The sequence below is a fragment of the Schistocerca cancellata genome, chromosome 6 (assembly GCF_023864275.1).
Source record: "Schistocerca cancellata isolate TAMUIC-IGC-003103 chromosome 6, iqSchCanc2.1, whole genome shotgun sequence".
NCBI lineage: Eukaryota > Metazoa > Arthropoda > Insecta > Orthoptera > Acrididae > Schistocerca > Schistocerca cancellata.
This window is the reverse complement of record NC_064631.1, coordinates 256,624,088-256,647,143: the sequence shown is the minus strand read 5'-3', so window position 1 is coordinate 256,647,143 and position 23,056 is coordinate 256,624,088. Positions and strand designations below refer to the sequence as shown.

At 39.1% G+C, this 23,056-nt stretch overlaps 1 protein-coding gene across 1 annotated transcript in view; it reads right to left on the bottom strand.

Annotated features, from left to right (window-relative positions):
- Positions 1–23,056, bottom strand: part of LOC126190931 (ADAMTS-like protein 4) — a 732,673-nt gene that overhangs the window by 23,504 nt on the left and 686,113 nt on the right. The window contains exons 12-13 of the mRNA XM_049931570.1: positions 16,299–16,443; positions 1,928–2,059 (exon numbers count right to left, since the gene is read on the bottom strand). Coding sequence (XP_049787527.1) covers positions 1,928–2,059; positions 16,299–16,443 — 277 coding nt within the window. The remainder of the gene's footprint in view (positions 1–1,927; positions 2,060–16,298; positions 16,444–23,056) is intronic.

Sequence of the window (23,056 nt, the reverse complement as noted above, 5' to 3'; positions counted from 1 at the left end):
ACACTGATACCTCTACCACTTAAAAGATGTTGAATATTGTGATGTGGAATACCATCACAAATTAAAATGTCAGTTCCAGTTTTGTTCCCTCTACAGAGATTAAGAATGTGTTTGTACACTGGTATGTTGAAGCCTTCAGTTGAAATGTCTTGTAGAAATGCCTTATCTACTCCAGTTCAATGCAATAAATCTCTAAGGCACCTAAATTTGACTTCAGCTGTATCCAATTTATGTTGACAGGGGATCAACCACATTTATTTTTTAATCCCAGCTATCTATGTTTGTCGTAAAGGTGGCCAGACAGGCATCACCTCTTGTAAGAAGTCTGTTTGCTACAAAGAGCCCATAAATGTTTACCAAATTCAGGAAGTTCTTTCCTTAGCACTTCTGTCCCTTATGTGTACATCAAAATCATCACACAATACTCCTGTTGATGTACAATATGTCAGCTGACAACAACATTCCATTTGCATCATAAAGCATTAAAAATTCCCATTTCGCGAATCGAGCACAGAAACAATAATCATGTTTATATCTGCTAAATCTAAGGAAGCCAATTTTAGATGTAAATCTGTGCACAAATTCTTCAATTCCATTCATGATTTTCTGTCATAGATGTCACTATTGGTAGAAACTGATGGAAAGTCACTGAGTAAAACAGAAGTGGTTTCTGGTGTTTCCTCAAGATAGTGTTATAGGCCCTCTGCTGTTTCTTATCTACATAAATAATTTAGGAGACAATCTGAGAGGCCATCTTAGGATGATGCTCTTGTTTAAGGACTAGTAAAGTCATCAGAAGACCAAACAAACTGTAAAATGATTTAGAAAAGATATCTGTATGTTGCAGAAATTGGCAATTGACCCTAAATAACAAAAAGTTTGAAGTCATCCACATGAGTGCTACAGGAACTCCATTAAACTTGTTACACAACAAATCAGTCTAATCTAAAGGCTGTAAATTCAACTAAATACCTAGGAATTACAACTTCAAACAACTTAAATTGGAAAAGAAAACACATAGAAAATGTTCTGGGGAAGCTGAACCACAGACTGTGTTTTATCAGCAAACCACTTAGAAGAAGCAACAGATCTACTAAAGAGAGGCTCACACTACACTAGTCCATCCTCTTTTGGAGTACTGCTGTACAGTGTGGGATCCTTACCAGACACGATTAATGAAGTACATTGAGAAAGTTCAAAGAAGGGCAGCATTTACTGACAAATAGGGGAGAGAGTTTCATGGATACAATATTGGATTTGGGGTGCACATCATTAAAACAAATGCAGTTCTCATTGCAGCAGGAACTTCTCACAAAATTTCAGTCACCAACTTTCTCATCCAAATGTAAAAGTATTTTGCTGATGTCAACCTTCATAGCGAGACATGAATATCATAATAAAATAAGGGAAATCAAAGCTTGCACAGAAAGATACAGGTGTTCGTTTCTAATACTGTTGCTTTGAATGGCCTCTGGAATAAAAACTGCTGTAATAGACCTTGATGGGCCTTTTGGAACTATTCATTATTTTATCCTATAGTTCAAAGTCAACATCAATTTTGAAACTGCTATTTAGGGCTACTGTAAGTAGCTTCTCCATTTTGAAGCCACTGTAAACTGGAAAAGTATTTTGAAGAAAGCTATTTATATTTTCAGTTGTTGTTCCACTTTTAACTTTGTTGAACTGGAATCACTGAAACTACTTGTTGCTTATATAGCAGAATGGGTCTTTTGATGGTTTCATTCTGTTTGTGCCCCTGAAGCACACTTTTATATGACTGTTTTTGCTTTGCAGATGTGTTTACGATAGTCTACTTAAGATAACTTAAAGCTAAAAAACAACTTATTTACCAGCATCACATTTTATATGGCCACTTTTAAGTGTGCTTAGATTCATAAATTTACATTAAAAAACAAAAATTGTGTACCTTTGTGATGAACTTCATCAGCACCATTGTTATCTGGAATAGCCTGGTCATTTACACCATTGTTTTGCACTGGATTATCATTTGACTTAATATGATGTGTGCTTCCTCTTTTTTCTGTGTCACCAGATGTCACTGTAGAATAAATTCTCACTATAATTATTTTCCATTACTAAAAATAAGTACATGTGTGACATGAAGAGGTAGAAGAAAACATTCCTCCGTGTTTCGTTAATGTAGATTTGTCTTATCCTGTATTTTGAAGGTAAACAGGTCATTAAATATGACTGCAGAAGCAGTGAACAAAATCAAAATACACTTTCTGGAAGAACCCAAGGTGTGTTCCAAGATGAAATGGTATACATAAGAGATAAACCTAGTGGTTTAGAACTATTACACATAAGAAATAAACTTTTGATTTAAGACCATTGTACAGTCATGTTGTTAATAATGTTGCTACTCCATTAAAATTTAGCATAATTTTTCATCAAAGTCTGTATTATTTATAAATGCTCCAACAACAAATATATGCTGCACCAAGGCCTTTGTCAGCAGTACACACACACACACACACACACACACACACACACACACACACAGATCAAGGGAAAAGAGATTCTAATTTTTAAGGTAGAACAATAATCAAGAAAGAGAAGTACAAAGACAAGGGATACAGAATCTGAGACTGAAGTGCAATCAGTCCCAGCAGATTACAAAAAGTTATGTTTCTCCACATGCTGTTTCTGTTACTGGTCGTGTAATTAATGAAAAACCAATCCAGTCCACTACCAGATTTTTCCTCTACAGGGTGTTACAAAAAGTTACCGCCATACTTTCAGGAAACATTCCTCACACACAAATAAAGAAAAGATGTTATGTGGACATGTGTCCGGAAACACTTAATTTCCATGTTAGAGCTCATTTTAGTTTCGTCAGTATGTACTGTACTTCCTCGATTCACCGCCTGTTGACCCAATTGAAGGAAGGTAATGTTGACTTCGGTGCTTGTGTTGACATGCGACTCATTGCTCTACAGTACTAGCATCAAGCACATCAGTACGTAGCATCAACAGATTACTGTTCATCACGAACGTGGTTTTGCAGTCAGTGCAATGTTTACAAATGCGAAGTTGGCAGATGCCCATTTGATGTATGGATTAGCACGGGGCAATAGCCGTGGCGTGGTATGTTTGTATCCAGACAGATTTCCAGAACGAAGGTGTCCCGACAGGAAGACGTTCGAAGCAATTGATTGGCGTCTTAGGGAGCACGGAACATTCCAGCCTATGACTCGCGACTGGGGAAGACCTAGAATGACGAGGACACCTGCAATGAACGAGGCAATTCTTCGTGCAGTTGATGATAACCCTAATGTCAGCATCAGAGAAGTTGCTGCTGTACAAGGTAACATTGACCACGTCACTGTATGGAGAGTGCTACGGGAGAACCAGTTGTTTCCATACCATGTACAGCGTGTGCAGGCACTATCAGCAGCTGATTAGCCTCCACAGGTACACTTCTGCGAATGGTTCATCCAGCAATGTGTCAATCCTCATTTCAGTGCAAATGTTCTCTTTATGGATGAGGCTTCATTCCAACGTGATCAAATTGTAAATTTTCACAATCAACATGTGTGGGTGGACGAGAATCCGCACACAATTGTGCAATCACGTCATCAACACAGATTTTCTGTGAACGTTTGGGCAGGCATTGTTGGTGATCTCTTGATTGGACCCCATGTTCTTCCAACTACACTCAATGGAGCACGTTATCATGATTTCATACGGGATACTCTAACCTGTGCTGCTAGAACATGTGCCTTTATGTATGACACAACATGTGGTTCATAAAGTAATAAAATGAGCTCTAGCATGGAAAGTAAGCATTTCCGGACGCATGTCCACATACCATATTTTCTTTCTCTGTGTGTGAGGAATGTTTCCTGAAAGGTTTGCCGTACCTTTTTGTAACACCCTGTATAATAGGCCATTTTCAATTGGATCTGAAAACTGCCACAAATATTATAGATGTATAAGGGGTGAGCAAAAATGTGGAAACACCAAAAACACAACACATTACCATGCCTAATATAGTATATAAAACCTGTTGGGTTTCAAAACAGCTTCCAGTAGTCCTGGAATGGATAGATACAGGTCCTGTGTGGTTTTAAAGGGAATCTCATTTCATTCTTCTGCAAAATAGTGCCAAGTTCAGATGCTGATGATGTTATGGGTAGTGATTACACATCCTTCATTCCAAAGTAGACCACCAAAGACACAATAATATTGAGCTCTGGTGACTGTGGTTGCCAGGTGAGATGCAACAATTCATCTCCATGCTCACAAAATCAGTCCTGAAAGACACAAGCCATGTGAACAGGGGCCCTATCCTCTTGGAAGACATCATCACCATTGGGGAACAAACATTGTACCATGGGATGGATCTGGAAGTAATACAGACCTGCAGAGTAATCATGGGGTTCATTAATAGCATGATATTGCTGCCAAATCATCACTGAACTGCTTCCCTGTTTCACTCTTGGGATGTAAAATAGTTAAAAGTTGGAAACTGCATGAAACAAGATTTGTCTGATCAAATGACTTTCTTCCACTGCTCCACAGCCCAAGTTTTATGGCTTCGGCACCACTTTTTCCTGGTAAGGGCATTTGCATCACTGAGTGGTTTTAGAATTCTAGCTTGCCCTGCCAATCCTTGCTTCTGGAGCTCCCTTCATGCTGACAGCTTTCACAAGTGTGACATTCAGGTTTGCAGTGACTTCTGCAGTCCTTATTTTTCATCACAGCACTCTTCAATGACCATCTGTCACAACCACTTGACACACACTTTTGTCCACTTTGTGACTTAGTGGATGATGCCCTTCTACTCTCCCTTTGATATGGTTTCCATATTTTTGTCCAACCTCTGAATAAATACAACAATGCAACAAACCCAAGGAATATTTAGAAAGCAATGAATTATACAGCCCATGTACCTCATGATATCACTGGACACATAACATTTTAAACCCACCTGAATTGCACTTTTATCATTTGGACGTTGCTTTTCTGCAGCATAATGTACGTTGTATATTCTAGTATACACACACAAACCTTGTTTTCCATATTCCATTATATTCAATATTTATATATCTATCATATTTATAGCAGTTTTCAGAACCACTTGAGAATGGCCAAACAAAGAGGCCAAAATCAGTAATGGACTCAGTACAGATATCAACAGCAACTGTAGAAGATCTCCATTAATTATAAAAAAAGTATTGAATTAACAAATTATTTATTTATATGTGATCCAAATCACTTTCTTTCCAATTAAACTAGAAGAAGGATAATTTTAATGTCCTGTAAACAAAATGTAGTGGTAACTCAGTGTGTTTTGGTTGTAAAGATGTATGGAATGAAAAAAAGATAGTAACGCAAAATTTTTCCATAGGGCGAAAGTCAACATAAGCAAGGCATCTTGATCAGCAGAGTGGCAATACAAGAAATGATGAATGTTAACAGATCAAAATTAAATCTCATTCTCTTCGAAAGAGTATGTACATATCACACAGATACATTTCCATTCATTTCAGCCATACACCGCAGTTGAGCCACAGTGTAGGAAGATGTAGAGATGTTTGTTTGACACACATACTACAGATGGATTCTCAGTTATAGAAATGTAAAACTGAAAATTGATATATATTGTTAATGTTCCTGTCTAACACTCAATGCATTTAATAATTGTCAGTTGTCTACTCACAAAAACAATATTTGTCTTTCTCCTAGGATATTCCGTTAACGTGTTAAAAACAATGCCTTATTACATTCAAGTAAGAAAAGAATTATACCTGTAAGCAAAATGCAATGCTGATGAAGCACTATTACTCAGTTACTATAGAGAAACTCTACCTGCTGGTAACCAGCTAATGTATACCCGTGCAGTGATGCTTGTCTCTGAAGTATGCTGGTTCAAATCCTAGCTGTGCAGAAATTTTAACTGCCAGTATTTGGCCAGCCGAGGGAGGAGAGGTGATGCTATAAAGTTCCTGATCACAAGTGCTTGTGCTTATGTCCTGGATTAAATCCCATGCTACTCAAAGTGGCATACAGTTAGGGTATGAGAGACTGTTGAGAGTGACCCACTCATCACTCCATCCCTATGTCACCTGACCATACACATTTACAACTACATCTATACTCTGCAAACCACCGTGAGGTGCATGGCAGAGGATATGTCCCATTGAACCAAATATTAGGGCTTCTTCCTGTGCCACAGCCTACCCCGCTTGAATAATACCAAGAGGATGCCAAGGTTAATGTCTCCATCAGATGAATGGATCAATATCAATAGTGTCACATGCCCCAAAATTACATTGCAGTTAAAGACTGTGTACACTATGTTTCTTTATTCTCAGTGTATTATAGATGCAGGCCTGATGTAGAGCAGCTAGCCCACAATGTGCTACTTGTACCATAAACAAATTTAATACAGAAAAATCATCTGAGAGATGAAAGTGGCAAGTTGGAAGCTTAAATTTTGATGTACATACCTCTCCTTTTTAATCTTTCACAACTTATCCCTGTTTCTTCCTGAGGAAGTAACTAATGGTTCCAAAAGATAAGATATGTACTTTCATACGTGACTGTCAGCAGCACTAAATAGTCTCCTCCTGACAGTAAGCAATGGTCAGAAATTGTCTCATAATTTTGTAGTATGTATTATGCCGTAGTAAAACAAACTGAAGATAGTTTGAAAACAGGTACTCAAGTGGTTCACTTCAAATACCAACACTCTTTAAAAAAACTGAGTTTCCAATTAATCAATACTGACAAAAAAGTCTACTTGCCAGCTTGAGGAAGATGTCAGATTTGAAAATGTGCATAGCAAATAGGCAGAACTTTAATTTTTTTACTGTGAGAAAGTAAGGAAAATACAGAGAAAGCAATAGGCAAATTTTTAAAGTCTACAGGAAACCTAGAATCTGGTATTAGTAAATAATATGAAAATAAATACAGTGCTAGAAGCAGTTACACAACATTCTTAGGGCACAAATATCATCGTAGATTATCTAGATAGATCCTCATCCTCATCCTCACCATCACCATCAACCATTTGACATCCACTGCTGGAAGTAGGCCTCCTCTACATGATCCCATGACTTACAGCCTTCAGTTTTAAGATTCATGTTGCCCCAACATGTTTTCTAATGTTATCTAGTTATATGCCTCCTTCCATGAGACTGTCACCTTGGTCTTTTCTTGTGTCTTGCGAAGCAGTAACTTCTATAGTTAATCTATTGTCCTCTCAACTTTCTTGTCAATACCAGTTTCATTTTCAGTAAATTCATAATTATGCAATTTAGTTACTGTAGCAGATTTTCTAACTAACATTTTGTGTTACATCTTGTTTTCCCTAGAAGTAGCCCTATATATTATCTGTATTTGTTAAAAATTACTCGGTTTTTGAGTTTGCTAACAACTATAATTAACATCAAAACATTTTAGGAAACTACTGTAGTAATTTTTACCACAAATTTTTGTATCACCTTAACAGAAATCTTGTTTTGTGTATCTGCTTCAATTCTTATAAGGAATTAGCAACTTAGCTCTACAGATTAAAAGATAATCTGCAGGTTTAATTTAAAGTCCTTTGTTCACTGCCTTGTAATACATTGCATCAGTAAAAATGCGGCCCCACTGTGGATGCTGTTCTCGAACACAGCACGAGTTGGTTGACGTTCATAAGCAGCTGGAAATTGACCTGACTATTGTCAAATGATTGACAGCTGCTGCAAATCAGTGTGTTGGAAGAGCTCCTGGGAGTCATGTACCTGCGTTCCTTTTACCGGAGGTACCTCAAGTACTATCCTCTCCTGTGGATCCTGTCTCGTCTGCAGAAAGTACAAGATCTGTCATTACCTGTCCACTTGACTGCAAGTGGCATGTCAGTGGTGGATCTAGGTGCTTGTACAGGGTGGACAGGGACCAGGGAGGGCTCAGGTTGCTGTACCGATTGCCCTAGCCAATGAGTTCGAGGTGCTGTCTTTCACTGATACTGAAACTGTGCCTGTGAGACTCACTTCACCTGTTGTGGGGAAATCTGTTCTGTCCATTGTCAGGAGGTGGCAAATGCAAAAGGGTAGCAGTCCCGTAATCGTCGGCAGTTCATACGTTATGGCAAATAATGGTACCCCTTAGGGAAATGGCAGCAAGGGACAGGAAAGGATACCAGGTGTACTCAGTATATATGCCTGGGAGCCTCTTTCAACATGTTGAAGAGGCTATTACAGCAGCCATTGGGGGAACAGGGTGCAACCAGCTGTGGGTTGTGGCATACATTGGAACAAATTATGTCTTTTGTCTGGGTTCTGAAGTCATTCTTGGGTCATTTCAGTGATTGGCAGAGAAGACTGAGAAGACCAGCCCAGTGTGTAGAGTTTCAATGAAGCTCACAATTTGCAGCATTGTCCGCAGAACTGATCGTGGACCTTTAGTTCTGAGTTAAGTGGAAGGACTGAACCAGAGACTTTGAAAGTTCCATGCAAGCTAGGCTGTGACTTCCCACACATACACCACAGGGTTGAGAACTGTATGGTCCCCGTAATAGGTCAGATGTACACTACACATCAGAGGCTGCTACTCAGATACACACACAGGATTTTTAGGTGTCTCTCCAGCCAATACAGCAATAGACAACAGCTGTAGGAAACCCAGAAGTATAAAAAAATGCCTTCCACAGGTTAGAGTATTAAAATCTTACTGATAAACTGCCAAAGCATTCACAACGAAGTGCCAGAGTTTGTAGCACTCATGAAAAGCAGTGAAGCTCACATAATACTAGGTACGTAAAACTTGTTGAAACCTGAAATTGACAGCAGTGAGATTTTTGGGGAAAATTTAAGTATATATCGAAAGGATAGGCAAATTGGAAATGGAGGTGGTGTATTTGTTGCAGTAGACAACAAACTCAAATCCACCGAGATAGAAACTGAAGCTACATGTGAGATTTTTTCGGCAAGACTCAGTATCAGGGATGGGCATCAAATGATAATTAGATCCCTCTATCACCCACCAGACTCATATGCTGACGTAACCAAAAACTTCAGGGAAAACCTCAGTTCACCTGTATGTAAATTCCCCAATCATACTGTAACCACAGGAGTAGACTTCAATCACCCATCAATTAACAGGGAAAACACAATTTTGTTAGTGGTGGGCATGATAAGACTCCTGTGAAACTCTACTAAATTCCTTCTCTGAAAACTATCTAGAACAGAAAGTTACGAACCCTACTAATGATGAAAATATATTGGATCTAATGGCAACTCACAGACCTGTCTTCTTTGAGGATGTCCACACTGAAATTGGTATCAGTGACCATGACACATTTGTGGCAACAATGATTACCAAATTACAAAGGACAACCAAGACAAGCAGAAAGATATATATATTCAGTAAAAATCAAACAATGGAAAATCCAGGATGGAATGTAACAATAACAGAGAAGGAAAGTTGCTAATCACCGTATAGTGGAGATGCTGAGTCGTGATAGGCACAACAAAAAGATTCACAGAATTAAAGTTTTCAGCCATTAAGGCCTTTGACAGCAGTAGACACACACACACACACACACACACACACACACACACACACACACACACACTCACAGAGAACTGAAACCACACTGTGAGCAGCAGCACAAGTGCATGGTGGGAGTGGCGACTGAATGGGGGTAGAGAGGAGACTGGGGCAGGGAGGGGGAGGGATCGTATGTTAGGAGTGGCAGACAGTGAAGTGTCACAGTTTAGATGGAGGGCAGGAGAGAAGGAGTGGAGGGGGGAAAGGGTAAGTAGCAGAAAGGAGAGAAATAAAAAGAAATTAAAAGACTGGGTGTGGCAGTGAAATGGCGCCTGTGTAGTGCTGGAATGGGAACATGGAGGGCGCTGGATGGGTGAGGACAGTGACTAACGAAGGTTGAGGCCAGGAGGGTTACAGGAACGTAGGATGTATTGCAGGGAAAGTTCCCACCTGCACAATTCAGAAAAGCTGGTGTTGGTGGGAATGATCCATATGGCACAGGCTGTGAAGCAGTCAATGAGGTGAGGGGTACCATGTTTGGCAGTGAGTTCAGCAACAGGGTGGTCCACTTGTTTTTTGGCCACAGTTTGTCAGTAGCCATTCATGCAAACAGACAGCTTGTTGGCTGTTATGCCTACATAGGATGCAGCACAATGGTTGCAGCTTAGCTTGTAAATCACATGACTGGTTTCACAAGGGATGGGATAGGTGATGTAAGTGACCGGACTGGAGTAAGTGGTGGTAGGAGGATGTATGGGACAGGTCTTGCATCTAGGTCTATTATAGGGATATGAGCCATGAGCTAAGGGATTGGGAGCAGGGGATGTGTAAGGATGGACGAGTATATTGTGTAGGTTCGATGGACGACAGAATACCATGGTAGGAGGGGTGGGAAGGATAGTGGACAGGAGAAGGATAGTGGGCAGGCCATTCTCATTTCAGGGCACAACGAGAGGTAATCGAAACCCTGGTGGAGAATGTAATTCAGTTGCTCCACTCTTGGACGGTACTGAGCTAAGAGGGGAATGCTCCTCTGTGGCCGGACTGTGGGACTTTGGGAGGAGGTGGAAGACTGGAAAGATAAGGCATGGGAGATTTGTTTTTGTACAAGGATGGGAGGATAATTACGGTCAAAGAAGACTTCAGTGAGACCCTCTGTATATTTTGAGAGGGACTGCTTGTCACTGCGGATGCGATGACCACGGGTGGCTAGGCTGTACGGAAGGGACGTCTTGGTATGGAATGGGTAGTAGCTACCGAAGTGGAGGTATTGCTGGTGATTAGTAGGTATGATATGGATGGAGGTACTGATGTAACCATCTATGAGGTGAAGGTCAACATCTAGGAAGGTGGCTTGTTGGATTGAGTAGGACCAGGTGAAGCAAATGGGGGAGAAGTTGTTGAGGTTCTGGAATGTGAATAAGGTGTCCTCACCTTCAATCCAGATAGCAAAGATGTCATCAATGAATCTGGACCAGGTGAGGGGTTTAGGATTCTGGGTTTTTAGGATGGATTCCTCTAGATGGCCCATGAATAGGTTAGCATAGGATGGTGCCATGTGGGTGCCCATAGCCGTACCACAGATTTGTTTTTAGGTAATGCCTCAAAGGAGAAGTAATTGTGGGTGAGGATATAGTTGGTCATGGAGACTAGGAAGGGGGCTGTTGGTTTGGAATCCATAGGGCATCTGGAAAGGTAGTGTTCGACAGCAGTAAGGTCACAGGCATTAGGAATGTTAGTGTACAGGGAGGTGGCATGAATAGTGATGAGCAGGGCACCGTATGGTAAAGCGACGGGAACTGTGGAGAGTCGGTCGAGGAAATGGTTGGTGTCTTTATATAGAAGGATAGGTTCCGGGTAATAGGTTGAAGATGTTGGTCTACGAGAGCAGAGATTCTCTCAGTGGGGGCACAGTAACCGGCCACAATGGGGCGTCCTGGATGGTTGGGTTTATGGACTTTAGAAGCATGTAGAAGGTGGCAGTGTGCGGAGTGGTAGGGGTAAGTAGAGAGATGGATTCTGGGGAGAGGTTCTGGGATGGGCCTAAGGACTTGAGTAGTGACTGGAGATCCTGCTGGATTACTGGAATAGGATCACTGTGGCATGGTTTGTAGGTGGAAGTATCTGACAGATGACGGAGTCCTTCTGCCACGTAATCCTGGCGGTTCAAAACAACAGATAGCAAAGATCCTCAACCTTCATTAGTCACTGTCCTCATCCATCCAGCCCCCTCCCTGTTCCAATTCCAGCACTACACAGCCATCATTTCCCCACTACACCCAGTCGTTTAATTTCTTTTTATTTCTCTCCTTTCTGCTACTTACCCCCTGCCCCCTCTGCACCTTCTCTCCTGCCCTCCATCTAAACTGCAACACTTCACTGTCCAACACTCCCACCATACTATCCCTCCCCCTCCCTACCCCAGCCTCCTCCTTACCCCCACCCAGTCACTACTCCCATCATGCACTGGTGCTGCTGCTTGCAGTGTTGTTTCAGTTCTCTGAGACTGCAGACGTGTGTGCTAGTTGTGTGTGTGTGTGTGTGTGTGTGTGTGTGTGTGTCTACTGCTGACAAAGGCCTTGATGGCTGAAAACTTTAATTGTGTGAATCTTTTTGTTGAGCCTATCGTGACTCAGCATCTCCGCTATATGGTGAGTAGCAACTTTCCTTCTCTGGTATTGTTATGTATACAGTAAGCTAGATAAAAATAATCAGTAATGTCATATCTCAGTGAGGAACTTGAAAATTTCAGCAGAGGTCAGGAGCACATAGAGGAACTGCGGCTCAAGTTTAAAAGAATAGTTGACCATACACTGGATATACATGTACCCTGTGGAACAGTTCATAGTGGGAGAGAACCTCCATGGTATACAATCACTGTAATGAAACTTCTAAATAAACAGAGATTACTCCATAATAGTTGTAAAACAAAGCATGGACCTACAGATAGAGAGATGCTGAATGAAAAAAATTTGGCTGTCAAGAGAATAATGTGTGATGCCTTCAATGTCTACCATAGCAGAATATTGCAAGTGATCTTTCACAGAACCCAGAGAAATTCTGGTCATATGTAAAGGCTGTTAGTGGCACCAGAGTTAGTGTCCAGTGCCTAGTGAATGAGACAGGGACAAATGCAACAAGCAAACAGATAAAAAAAACTGGATGTGACATCAGGCAGTTATCCAAAAGTTCTAGGACAATGAAGATCGATCCATAGTTTTCAAGTGCGAGCACTGAACTGGCTGGCTGTGCACAGTGCAACTGCCTCAATACCAGGAACATGGACTTGCCGGCACACTCATGAGACAGTGAAATACTCGCTGTTCAACCACAGCGGAGCCACCATGGTGTCCTCTATCAGGGTCGATTTCTTCCATTCGACCTCTGCGGTGCCTGAAACCAGAATCACTGACAACAAATTCCCAGAATATTCTAGAGGTTACGTTATATAAGCAGTCTGGAAAGTTTCTTTTGTATTATTTTGTTTCCAGCTTTAAACATTTCAACTGGAACACCATCATCATCTTGCCCATTTTTTCTTCACAAACTGGATGGTTCTGTACACTTCTTTTGGTATTACTTCCCAAATGCCATTGTTTTTCTTTTTAACAATCTGTGTTTTTGATTGGTGTTTTGCATAATACAAACAGTTAATGAAATCTGGGAATGCTTTCTCTTTGTTTTGTCGGTTTCTGTGCACCTGCCATCCAACCTGACATGGTGTGTCATATATCTAACCCAAGTTCTTTTTTTGTCTTCCATTACCTACTGTCCATTGTATCTCTTCATATCCTCTCAAAAACACTGATGAAGAGTTTCGTTCAATAACTAGATATTCTATCCATCTCATATTGCTGTTTGCTTGAATCTCTCATCTCTTTTTTAATAACAGCCTTCTTCTGTATAAGATTTTCTCTTTTTTGATTTATGACAGCTTATTGTGTTGTGTACTATCTTTGCTAAACAATTGCTCCTCTTATCTAGGTTTTTAAATCTTTCATCTTCTAAGGTGCTGAACTTGTTGCTTAATTCAGTCTGATATATTTCCCTATTCATAAATGCATTTCCTGAAATCATAATTTCTGAATTATGTCTCAAGCCTATTTCTTTCCAGCTTTGTATTTATTTTTATCATGGATCTTATGAGTATATGTACACTTGCAATTCAAAAGTAGTTTAAGACCATCACACCTTGTTCAGTTTCTTTATTGTTTAGTTTAATGAATTCAGTTTCACTTTAAGTTGTATTTGCTCCTCACCAAGCCCATTTTCTATTTTTCTCCTTGAGGAAAAAATTGTTAAGGAGTAACATGTTGTTATTCTTTGAAAATCCAAGTTAAACCTGACTGCCACTGCTGGCATCATGTACAACTACTGGAGAATCACGCTTTATTTTTGGACCTACTCTTGCATTACTGTCTATAGTGTGAGATGACAACATTTGTTTCTGTTGTGCATAGTGCAGACAGAAAATTTCTTGTAGTAGGAGTAAATAACTGAAGAGATATATTATGTTCCAATTTAATGAAATGCCTTCATATAAATGCATTTCTATTCAACACACACAGGAGGCTCCAGAAGGTGGTAGCTAGTACACACACCATTTATTATTTTTCTCTTTTAAGCCTTTTTTATCATCACAAATTGTCTGCCAATCTTTTGTTAGGTCTTACATCACTCCTACCCACTAGTCTGTAAGGTAATTTGACAAATTTTGTTGCCTCTTTGATATATGTGCCAGTACCAGGTGTTGCAGTATTTATTTATTCTATTATTCAGTTTGTCTTAAATCTTGCTCTGGACTGTTTCATATCTTATATTTACCTTGCAGATACTCTGAAAAATGAAAATCCAGGTGTAAGCTTTAATATTACTTTGCACCTGTGGTCCAATGAAGACTGAGAAACTGATTTTTACTCATAGAGAACAAATTTTCCCTAGTAGAACTACTATTAATACTTCTAAGAGAAAGAAAGGAAAGGAACATGGACAGTTATACAAAGTCTTTGCATCAGAGCACATAACAGGGAACAACTTCCATTAGGGACAAAATGTTGACTAATGCTTCCAAGCACTAGTCATCTTTTTACTGCAGTCACCTGCTCTAGGACGTCAACACTTCACTGAACTACAAGGATCTACCAATCATGTTTGCTGCATCTGCACATTACCTACCTCAGTAAATTAGTAGAGTAATTTTCAACAAGAGAACCTTAAGAATGAGAGTCTCTAAATGGAGGAAGTTATTTTAGAACCGAATCAGGAACTCAGCTGACCTGTGTTACACAGCACTCAGAGGCAACACACACTGCTCATGCAAGCCTTAGAGAACTTACACTCTGCTGCCTCTCAGGGGCATAACCAATAATAAAAGACACACATCATCGCCAGAAAGCATCAGTGAACATTTTGTCACTAACAAAAGTTGTCACGATGTGATCTCTCACCCTTAGGCATTTGATGTGATGACTTTGGAAACCCTGTATAACAGCAGTTATGATTAAAAATTGTAAAATCATGCTTTTTTTATTAATGTACTGTTTTGTTATATTTTTTTCCTTGAAGCTTCTTCCCCTCTTTTGGTGAGTGGTTATCTTTTACTCCTTGATTGGAGATTATCTCAGATAATTGTTGTGTGCCTAACCGTAACACAGTTTTACAAATAAAAGTAGTCTTCAGAGAAACTAATGTAATTTAAAATATGATAATGGAAAGCCATTGACAGAACACAGAAAACTGAATGAGGAAAAAATACTCATCACATAAAGACAGCACTGAGTAGCATATATGTATGTAGAAAAAGTTGTAAACAGCTATAGATCTGCTATTTCACAAGGTGGGGCAGTGACTGAAACACTGGACTGACATTTAAGGGGGAATGCATTTCAAATCACAGTTCCACAATCCAGATTTAATTTACCTTCTTTTGCAATGAGAAGAAAGTAGGATGGTTCCTTTCAAAGAGAGAGAGAGAATTTCCCTCTTCATCATTGCCCATTCTGAGTTGGAGCTTTGTCTCCAATGTCCTCAGCCTAGGTAGGACATTACACTCTAATCTGCCCTCTTGCTATGTCAGCTGCACAATCTGCATCATTAATGCCAAAAACACAGTTGAAAGCAACTGTGTCAAACACCAACATTGTTTCAAACAGTGTACAACTTCCTATGTGGACATGAGGCTGAACTTTGGGATCTGCTTCACAACCAACTTGGATGCCACCTTACAAAACTCACTTTTCTGTACTGTGCCATTTGAACTCTCTCTTCTACACATTCTGTGGCTATGCAACATTCCCATGCTGAACTCACACTGTTCCTAATTTTCCATTTCCTGTCTGCATCTCCCCAAATACCTGTTCTCCCACATGATCCACTAATCCACCCATCACAATAAATTTATACTTTTACTGTCCTTTGTTTCTTGTGTATGCTAAGCTAAATTTTTTCGTCTTTTGCCATTTCTCTTATGTAGGCTGTAGTGTGATCAGACACTTTACTTACTATTTTCCTGCGCCTTACATCTCCCCTCCATTTCTTTGTCAGGGTAATTCCTACGAGAACCACTTGGTTGATTTCCACCTCCACCCTCATCCTGTGTGTGTGTGTGTGTGTGTGCGCGTGTTTTGTGATACAGTTTATTTTTACATGGAATTATTAGATAATAGTGAAATCAACTGCGGTACAATAATTACAGAATATATAATATTGCAATCAATGAAAGCTTCTCTTATGCCTGAAACAAAAAGGAGTAATTTTTTACTAATAAATTTTTGAATTGTTAATACATTACATACCAGCTTGTGTCCCACATTCATGTGTATTGCATGTTCTTCGTGCAGGTGGTCGAAGCTCCTCTGGACAGTTATTTGCCAACTTCTGCTTTTCATCGAGGCAATGTACTTCACGACTTTGTTCACCGGTGCCGCATGTTCTGGAACACTGAAAAAGAGAGAAAGAAATATTATTCACTAGAGTTTCTGTAAGAAACATATAGTTAACGAACGACTTTTAAATAAGAACTGAAAGTTGTACAACACTGAAAGTAAAGTTTGTGTTATACGCATTATGTGAGGTAGTACTCAGTGATGTCAAAAATTCTTGCAATGAGATGTATGTCATTTCTACTTAACAAGAACAGACATAACAAACTGATGGTAAGCTAATTTCATTTTTATTTTCATTCTCATGATTTTGTTCTGTTTAAAACCCTCTTTCTCCATGTAATGTATTGTTCTCCTCCTAGTTATTGCTGTCACATACTTTGCTCCCTTTTAAAGAAATAATCTCCTCCTCCTTATTACTCTCTCCTACTTTGATCTGATTCTATAGTAATAACACCCTCTTTGTCATAGGTGACACACTGATTTCTTTCTCAGTTCCTTAATGTTCCATCTTGCACGCTGTGCTTTATGTGACAAACAACACTGATACATAGCACCAGAAGGGTAACTTTAGAGAATTTGTAGCCTGATAAGCAGAAAGCTGTAGATACAACTCAGCAGATTTTTTAAAATTCTTTTTCTGGAGAACATTACACTAAAGTTCTGCAGTGGATAATACTAGCACCTTATCCTCTTTCTGAGCTTAACATCTCACTCATTATGGAAGGATACTGACTCAACATTTCAGGTATGCTAAATAGGAAGTTGTGGCACCAAAATGGAAACCAAATATCATCACCATGGGCCTGTTGCCAGCCAGTAGTTTGTGGGTTTAATGTGTGCAATGACTGGTGTTTTAGTGACAGAGTAGCACCAGGACTGTACTCTACAAAGTAATATGTGCATAATATATGCAGTGATTTGTGTTGAAAGATGATTAAACAATTACAAATTACAAATTACTAGCATTATATGTTATGTAATAACTTCTTTGCAAGTATGTATGAGCAACACAGTAATGTACACTTGGAACACTGAATCAGATTGCACTTGTTTAAACAGATTTTGAGGGGATTTTTAAACAGTATTTAGCATGGTGGAGGCCTTACTCTCTGTCATTTACATAAATTACTTCAAGCAAAAGCCAGGATGGTTCCTGCTATAACGCCTTCCTTGTCAAAAGTAGACCTGCAGTAAGTAAATACCTGCTTATATGATTTCTATTTTTCTGAAACTGTAATACCATGATATGTCAATCATCTTTGCAATAGTAGTCCACAGATATTAACTGCTGTTATTACTACTACGTCCTTACAATTCTTTTCAAATGAACTGTTTCTACAGAATACTATACAAATATTATGAAAGAATACATAAAATTCAAGTGATAATCAGTTTCACAATAATAGCAAAGACACTAGATATTACTGTGATGGTAAATAGCTGGATTAGCAGTTGTTTGGAGCTTTGAACTGTAGACTACAGAGAGATCTTCACATGTATCATCAATATACACTGAGGTGAGAAAAGTCAGGGGATCGTGATATGCACATTTTCAGATGGTGGTAGTATCATGTACATGAGGTATAAAAGGGCAACGAAATGGCAGAGCCGTCATTTTCACTTAGGTGATTCACATGAAAAGGTTTCTGATGTGATTACGGCCACATGGCAGGAACTGGCAGGCTTTGAACACAGAATGGTAGCTGCCGCTAGACACATGAGAAATTCCATTTCAGAAATCATTGGGGTCTTCAATATTCTGAGATACACAGTGTCAAGAGTGTACTGAGGATACCTAATTTCTAGCATTACCTCTTATCATGGACAACACAGTCACTGACAACCTTCACTTAACAGTTGACAGCAGCAGTGTTTGCAAGGAGTTGTCAGCTAACAGACAAGCAACATTGCTTCAAATAACTGCAGAAATCAATGTGGGATGTACAATGAACCTATCTGTTAAGACAGTGCACCAAAATTTGGCATTAATGGACTGTGGCAGAAGTTGACTGACTTAAGTGGCTTTGCTAACACAGCGACATCACCAGCAGCATCTCTCCTAGGCTCATGACCATATCTGTTGGACCCTTGACCACTGGAAAACTGCAGCCTAGTCAGGTGAGTCCTGATTTTAGTCAGTAAGAGCTGATGGTAAGTTTCAAGTGTGGCAGAGACCCCATGAAGCCAAGTACCCAGGTTGTCAACAAGGCACTGTGAAAGCTGGCAGTGACTCCATATGATGTGGACTGTATTAAAATGGAATAAACTGGATTCTCTGGTCCAACTGAACTGATCATCGGCTGGAAATGGTTATGTTCAGCTATTTGCACTTCACATTAACAACAGTGTCATGTCACCATGCCACAATAGTTCGTGACTTGTTGGAATAACATTCAGGACAATTCAAGCGATTGATCTGGCCAACCACATCACCTGACATGAATCGCAGCAAATATTTATGGTACATAATCAAGAGGTCAGTTCATGCATAACACCCTGGCAACAATTTTGCAATCATGGATGGCTAGAGGCAGGATGGCTCAAATTGCAGCAGGGGACTTCCAACGACCTGTTGAATCCATGTCACATTGAGATGCTGCACTATGCTGAGCAGAAGGGAGTCCGACATGATTTTGTCACATCAGTGTACAATATACCTTATCACATGAAGTATGCAGTAGTAAAATTTCCATGAATAAATGCATATCCTCTTATGATCTTTACTTGTGAACTTCATGCTATTGCTTTAGCAATGGATCCTGCTTAAGCTGTAATACAAGTATAAAATGGAGGACATCCCTTACACATAAAAGAAATGAAGAGAAAAACAGAGTACCATCCCACTTATTCTCAAGTGAATGGAATAAGAGATAACTGACTCAGGAAATGATGCTGGTGATTGGAAATAAAATACCAATAGCACTATTTTTTCTTTTAGAGTTCATTTTCAAGACTATCATCACCAACTTGAATGCAATTTGCAGCAAACAGAGGAAGATGTTAAGCAGTTAATCATACCTGCATCCACAAAAACACTTAAAACTAGTGCAAGCAAACTGCCCGGTTTTCAATGTTTCTTTGGTATCATGCATGACTGATTAGATATGATTCATTAATGTACTGTATCAAAAATTGTGATGAATGCACAAGAGTGTCCACTAGTTTGAGAGCACAGTCAAACCCTTGCTAAATTGAAACTTCCTGGCAGATTAAAACTGTGTGCCGGACCGAGACTCGAACTCGGGACCTTTCCCTTTCGTGGGCAAGTGCTCTACCAACTGAGCTACCCAAGCATGACTCACGCCCCGTCCTCACAGCTTTAATTCTGCCAGTACCTCGTCTCCTACCTTCCAAACTTCACAGAAGCTCTCCTGCGAACCTATGCAGGAAATAAAAATTCCCCATTTTATAGAATTATGGTAGATTCAATGACAGAAATGATTGACCAGGAGCAGTTCCCTCTTTGTGTACATTCTGCTGACACTTAAGGGGAGTTAGAACACAATTTTTTTTCAGATTTTCAAATTTTTATCTCATTATAAAATTTGCAATTTTTCTGAATAAAATGATGTATATATCACTTACAAAATCACATTGAAAGTACACCGGTTGAAAATGTTAAAATTTTTAGGTGCATTACTTCAAGAGCTAATAAAATCGGTAATTTTTATATAGAAGGCTGTGAATTGCTGTGTTATAAAGGTTAAATTACGTGTTTTTATTGGTAGCACTGTCAAAAACCATATTGTATTTTTTCATAGTATAAACATGTGTTGTATGTCGAAGTGCTAACATTTTTCGAGGAAAAGTGATGAACAGATTGGTAAATCTCTCATAAAGTAAAGTATGACACCAAAACGAAGTGTTTTTAAAAATTGTGGGTTTCATGGTTAAAAGATTTTCGAATAAAGGGAAAAAGTAAATGTTAGGTGGTTTTATGGATTGAGAGTTATTGGCAAAGGACAGACTGCAGCAGAAACAATGTGTGCCGTGATGAATGTGCCACGCCCACCCTGTAAAAATCGACAAGTATGCAGGATTTATTGGAGCTGCTGTGGAATCTGTTGCATGTGAGTCAATGAAGGGTGCTGCAAATAAAGCTGTTCAAATAAATGATGGTATGACTGACATACCAGTAGCTTTTGATGGCACTTTGCAGAAGCGCGCTACAATTCTAAGAATTCTGTTGCTACGGTGACCAGTGTGGAAAGGTAATGGATTTCCAGATTTTAGCCAAACATTGTTATAAGTGTAAATCAGGGAATAAAGAAGGGCATATCTGTGACAGAAATTGATTAACTGAAAGAGTGTAATAGGAAGAATGACCTGGAAGTCTTGCTCGGTTCTTTCAATTTGACATCTGTCATTAATTTCCCTTCTCGGGTAGTAAAGGGCAGCAGCACATTGATAAACACTTTTACAGACCAAGATAGGTTTAGAAACATAAACTCTTGTCCTGTTGAGAATGGCCTTTCTGATCATGATGCTCAACTAATTACAGTATATGACATAGCTCCATTCAGTAATTCAAAACTACCCTCCAAAGTTGTGTGTTCAATTAATGACTCAACAATTATAAATTTCAGAGAAAATCTTCAGCAGTTAGACTGGGATGAGGTGTACAAGGAACCTGATGCTAATTTAAAATATAACTTATTTCATGATACACTTGTACGAGAATTTGAAAACTGTTTCCCCAAGAAAGTAGTTAAATCTAATTATAAGAAACCATGCAAAAAACCTTGGCTTACTAAAGGAATAAAAATATCTTCTAACCACAAAATGGAACTGTATCTAACAACAAGAAAGAGTAACGACCCAGAAACAGCCAAATATTATAAAAACTACTGTGCTACATTAAGAAAGGTTATTAGAAAGTCCAGAAGCATGTGCATCATGTCTGAGATTAATTCCTCTGATAACAAAATCAAAACAATTTGGAATATTATTACAAGGGAGACAGGGCAACCAAGAGTACAGGATGACGGCATCACCCTCAAAGCGAATGGAAACTTGATAAACAACAAGCCGGAAGTCGAAAACATTTTGAATAACATTTTTTAAATGTTGTACAGAAAATAGGATCTAAATGTTCATTAGAAGAAGCAAGGCTGTCAATGGAAGAGGCCTTACCCACACCATTTGATACAATTGAAATTCCACCCACCTCTCCTTCTGAAATTAGGAAGATAATAAACTCTCTCAAGAATAAAAGCTCACACGGAATTGATGGCATTTCCAGCGGGATAATAAAAGCTTGTTCCCAAGAAATAAGTGGAATTCTTAGCCACATATGTAATAGCTCTCTGAAGCAGGGTATTTTCCCAGATAGACTGAAGTATGCCATTGTTAAACCACTGCATAAAAAAGGGGATACGTCTGATCTCAACAGCTATTGCCCAATCTCTTTTCTGGCTGCCTTATCCAAAATTCTTGAAAAAGTAATGTATTGCAGAGCAGCTTCACACCTTTGCAAAAATAAAGTTTTAACAAAATGTCAGTTTGGTTTCCAGAAGGGTTTTTCAACGGAAAATGCTATATACACTTTCACTAATGAAATATTAAATGCTCTAAGTAATCAGAAGTCACCTGTTGTGATTTTTTGTGATCTATCTAAGGCTTTTGATTGTGTAAATCATGGAATACTTCTAGATAAGCTCAAGTACTGGGGTATGAATGGGACTGTGCTCAAATGGTTTAAATCATACCTAACTGGAAGAGTGCAGAAAGTTGAAATAAGAAGTTTTCATAATATGCAAAAAAACTGGTGATTTCTCAAACTGGGGAACAATCAAGAATGGGGCGCCGCAGGGTTCGGTCTTGGGTCCTCTGCTGTTCTTAATATATGTTAATGACTTGCCATTCTATATTCATGAAGATGTAAAGCTGGTACTTTTTGTCGATGATACAAGTATAGCTGTCACACCCAACAGACAAGAATTAACTGGTGAAATTGTAAACGATGTTTTTCAGAAAATCATTAAGTGGTTCTCTGCAAACGGGCTCTCATTAAACTTTGACAAAACACAGTATATACAGTTCCACACAATAAATGGAATGACACCATTAATAAATATAGACTTCGATCAGAAATCGGTAGTTAAGGTAGAATATTCAAAATTTCTAGGTGTATGCATTGATGAGGGGTTGAACTGGAAGAAACACATTGAGGATCTGCTGAAACGTTTGAGTTCAGCTACTTATACTATTAGGGTCATTGCAAATTTTGGGGATATACATCTCAGTAAATTATCTTACCATGCTTATTTTCATTCTCTGTTTTCGTAGGGCACCATATTCTGGGGTCACTCATCACTAAGTAAAAGAGTGTTCATTGCACAAAAGCATGTAATCAGAATAATTGCTGGAGCTCATCCAAGATCATCCTGCAGACACTTATTTAAAGAGCTAGGGATCTTCACCGTACCCTCACAATATATATATATTCACTTATGAAATTTGTTATTAACAATACAAACGAATTCAAAAGTAATAGCAGTGTACATGGCTACAACACTAGGAGAAAGGATGATCTTCACTACTCAAGGTTAAATCTAACTTCGGCTCAGAAGTGGGTAAATTATGCTGCCACAACAGTCTTTGGTCACTTAGCTAATAGCATCAAAAGTCTGACAGATAGTCATTCCACATCATTACGAAGTGTCGTA